Source organism: Triticum urartu, chromosome 1A (genome assembly GCF_056163025.1).
Source record: "Triticum urartu cultivar PI428250 chromosome 1A, HENAU_Tu73, whole genome shotgun sequence".
Lineage (NCBI taxonomy): Eukaryota > Viridiplantae > Streptophyta > Magnoliopsida > Poales > Poaceae > Triticum > Triticum urartu.
In genome coordinates, this window is record NC_141873.1 from 341,790,900 (window position 1) to 341,795,364 (window position 4,465).

At 39.8% G+C, this 4,465-nt stretch overlaps 1 protein-coding gene across 1 annotated transcript; it reads right to left on the bottom strand.

The window, feature by feature from the left end:
* Positions 1 to 820: 820 nt before the first annotated feature.
* LOC147991143 (uncharacterized) lies at positions 821 to 3,595 on the bottom strand. Its single transcript, XM_087538539.1, has 4 exons — positions 3,473 to 3,595; positions 2,872 to 2,887; positions 2,716 to 2,774; positions 821 to 1,444 (listed from the first exon to the last, which is right to left on the bottom strand). The coding sequence occupies exons 1-4, from the start codon at positions 3,593 to 3,595 to the stop codon at positions 821 to 823; spliced, it is 822 nt and encodes a 273-aa protein (XP_087394665.1).
* Positions 3,596 to 4,465: the final 870 nt, after the last annotated feature.

Genomic DNA, 4,465 nt, shown 5'->3' on the forward strand with positions numbered 1-4,465 from the left:
GTTGCCGGAATATATCAGTACGAGATCTAGTTTCGAAGGTCTCATCGTGATGGATGTTTCAAGTGAAAACGATTTTTATCGGAGCGATGAATTGAGCTACAAATCATTTCAAAATTTTGAATTTGGATGGAATCTTCGCTGACATTGGCATTTTTTGTCCTCTAGTATATCCATGAATGTGCATGTGGGGAGATGGTCGGAGGAGTCATTTTTATTGCTTGGTAATTTCTGTGTAAACAACACGATAACATATGTACCACAGACATGATAACTTACATAGCACTGGTGTGGTAACTTTTTGTCTGAGAAAAAAGTTATCTGATAATATCAATATGGGATCTAGTTTGGAAGGCCGCGTCGCGACAATTTTTTTATGTGAAAACGATTTTCAAATCGAAACTACTTTTGAGCTACAAAACATTTTCAAGTGAAATTCTGATGGAATTCTAGTCCATTTGTAATATATATGTTTATAATTTTCAGAAGTTTAAACAAAATTTAAAAAGAAATAAAAAAAACATAAAAACGCAAAAAAGAAACCAGAGGTTGTGCCCTCCAGCGTACCTAGACTTTTTTTATGGAAAGGCTTTCATGGCTAGCTTTATTAAAATTATGCAACGCTTACATCGTCCGCTAAAAAATCAGTAATAAATTCCGGAGGTGAGTCCAACCACAAGCTTGGTGGATCAACACATCCATTTTGAGCTAGCGCATGAGCTACCATATTAGATTCCCGGTTACAATGCTCTAATAAGGCCTACCCGAAATCACTAAGAAGTGAGCGACATACATCTAGTATAGGAGCCGCGATCATTGAGTGTCATGAGTTTCCCTGGAGAGCTTCCACAATGATCACATTGTCAGATTGTATCAAAATAGAGTTCAATCCCAAGTTGACAGCAAGTTTGAGACCTTCCACAAGAGCGCCTGCTTCCGCCGATATCACGTCTGCCACATGCTCTAATTTGGCCGTGGCTGCAGCCACAAACATACCATTGCTATCTCTTATAACTATACCACAGGATCCAGCATTGTCCTCTTCTACGGAGGAAGCATCAACATTAACGAGATATTGGCCAAGTAATGGCTTCCTCCATTTGTTCAGCCACAGCAGTGTTGTAGGTTTAGTTGCAGCTCGTACAAAATTCAGTGAGAGAGCCCTGATGGACTGGCAGGACCTAACCGGGCATTGAACCTCTTCCTGTCTCACTATTTGCCTCATTTGCCACCATATATACCAGCTAGTAATAGCAATCAGCTCTGGTAAATCAACGTCATCCATATACCGCGTCTGGTGAGCCGGTTCACAAAGAAAGATTTCAAAAATCTCAGCACCCGATCTCCCCTGTTCTGCAACTCTTGCTATTATGTCATGCAGTCCCATATTTCTCCATATCTCCTGAGCCCTGTTACATTTGAAGGCCATATGAGCAATATCTTCTGCCTGCATTAAGCATAGCGGACATTGAGCAGACTTAGAAATATGCCTGTTTGCCAGTACACAGCAACAGGGTATTGCATCATGAAGACATCTCCATAAGAAAAATTTTATTTGCTTGGTATCTTTAAACTCCAAAGTTTCTTCCAGACCGGGTGTTGAGCAGATCCGCTTATACCATTAGGATTTGAATCCTTCGAAACATAAGTCTCCTCCCACTGCTTGTAATAGGCCGAGCGGACAGAAAAAACACCCGATTTCGTTAAGTGCCATGAGACAAAATCGTCTGTGTCATACTGATATATTGGGATTTGCAAAATTCTTTCCGCATCAATGTGCCAAAAATTATCTATGATTAGTGCCTCATCCCATTCCCCCATGACCGGGTTAATAAGTTCATTCACCTTTGACAGTACACAGTTGCCCCGCGCTGTGATAATTTTCCTTGAAATACTATTTGGAATCCAACAATCATCCCATATATTTATTTTCGTACCATTGCCAACTCTCCATATACACCCCTTCTTGAAAGTTTGTATTCCTGCCCAAATGCTCTGCCAAACATAGGACGCTCCTTTTTTCAGTTCACAATTCAACAAGTATCCAGAAGGGTAATATTTCGCTCTTAGGACCTTAGCACATAGAGAGTCATAATTATCAATGAGTCTCCAGCATTGTTTGGCGAGCATAGCCATATTGAAACTGTGTATGTCACAAAACCCCATGCCTCCCCATGATTTTCGAACACACATTTTTCACCACGCGAACCAATGCATCTTGCGTTGATCTTCACCATCTCCCCACTAATAATGCGATATAGTATCAGTGATCCCCTTGCAAATTTTCTTTGGGAATTTGAACACCCCCAACGCATAAGTTGGGATGGCTTGGGCCACCGCCTTAATTAAAGCCTCCTTTCCACCATAAGATAATGTTCTCTCCTTCCATCCATCGACCAACTTCTGTATTCTCTCAATAAGATGTTTAAAACAATCTACTTGGTCTACCCCAATCATTGAGGGGAGTCCCAAGTATTTATCAGATAGAGACTCGGTCATTATGTCAAGAATTTGACAAACATCCACTTTGTCATCCACACTTGTATTCGGACTGAAGTAAATAGAAGATTTGGCAGAGCTAATCATTTGTCCCGAAGCATCACAGTAATCATCTAGAATTCTCTTTAGGGTAATAGCATTCGTAGCATCTGCCCTCATAAGTATCAACGAGTCGTCAGCAAAAAGCAAATGAGAAATAAAAGGTGAATCACGACACACCTGAAACCCCTTTAGCTGCTCGGTTTCAATTTCATGAGTAATCAAAGCCAATAATCCTTCTGCACATAAAAGGAACAAATAAGGGGATAGAGGATCACCTTGTCTTAGGCCCCTTGAAGGAGAGAAGACCTCTATCTCATTAGAATTAATCCTCACCTTGTACTGGACAGATCTGAAACACGCCATAATGAGGTGAACCCATTGAGGATTAAAACCAAGCTTCAGCAAAATGGCTTCTAAGAAAACCCATTCTACGCGATCATAAGCTTTGTGCATGTCAAGTTTGACAGCACAAGATCCTACTTTTCCCTTCTTCTTCTTCATAGAATGCAAGCACTCATAAGCAACAATCACATTATCAAGTAATAATTCGTCCCGGTACAAAAGCACTTTGTGTCTCGCTGATAATATCAGGGAGAAAAACCTTGAGCCTCGCAGCTAACATTTTTGCTATGACTTTATAAACCACATTGCAAAGACTAATAGGCCTGAATTGACTAACATTTTCTGGTTCTTCGACTTTAGGGATCAAAACAATGGTAGTTGTGTTCCATCCCTCAGGGATCATACCACTATTCACAGCCTCCAGAACCTCCTTTGTGAGATCATCACCCACCAAGTGCCAGAACTTTTTGTAAAAAAATGCGTGTAACCCGTCGGGGCCTGGTGCCTTGAGATCGCCGATACTAAATAGAGTTGATCTCACCTCCTCTTCAGTATAAGGCGCTAGCAATGCCTCATTCATATAGGTTGTTACCTTCAGTTGTACCTTCTCGAGGACTTCCTGATTTGCAACATGCACCTCAGCAGTGAAAAGGTGCTTGAAATAAGCTTCGACCAGGGACCTCACGGATTCGTTATCTTCCTTTCCAGTCGCCATTTGTATCCATTAGACCACGTATGAAGTTTCTTTTCTTTTCTTCTAGCGTACCTAGACTAGCCCATCGAGCTGCCCTGACGCGAGGGTTTCCCTAGGTCTCGTTCGAAAACAAGACATAGGGGTACCCGCTGGTTAGCGACCGTGCGTGCACCCCCGGCTTTGTGCTGCATACGATTGGGTCAGTCCCAATTCGCTTGTTTCTGGTTTTGCCTTTTCTTTTTCTTCTCTTTTCTTATTTCTGTATTTCTTTTTCACTTTTCTTTTCCTTTTTTAAATTTGTGAAATCATGAACATGTTTCAAATTCTTGAACAATTTTTTGAAATCGTGAACATTTTTATATAAATTCATGAACATTTTTTGGAAACTCACTAACATTTATTTGAGTCGGTGAGCATTCTTGAATCGATGAACTTTTCTTGAAATTTGGGAACATTTTCTAGTAATTCATGAACAATGTTTTAAATTCAAGATTTTCTTAATACGCGAACAAATTTTTTTGAGGTTTCCCCGAACATTTTTCATGAAATCGTGATCATTTTTTGAATCTACAAACATCTTTTACATATCCATGAACATTTTTCGAAGTTGCGAACACTTTTACAAATTCACGGACATTTTCTGAAAGTCGTGAACAGTTTTCTATATGTGAACATTTTTCTAAAATAATGAGCAGCTTTTCAATCCGTTAACATTTTGTTTCTTGGCCATTTTTTTAAAACTTCACATTTTTTTGGAATTTTGGAACCCTTTTTGTGATCCCGAATTATATTAAATAAGAATAAAACAAAAACAGAAAAGAAAAAGGAAAAAGGACAAAACAAAACAATGTGCGTCTAGCTCTGCAATTGGCCGACGAAAACAGGCGCGCC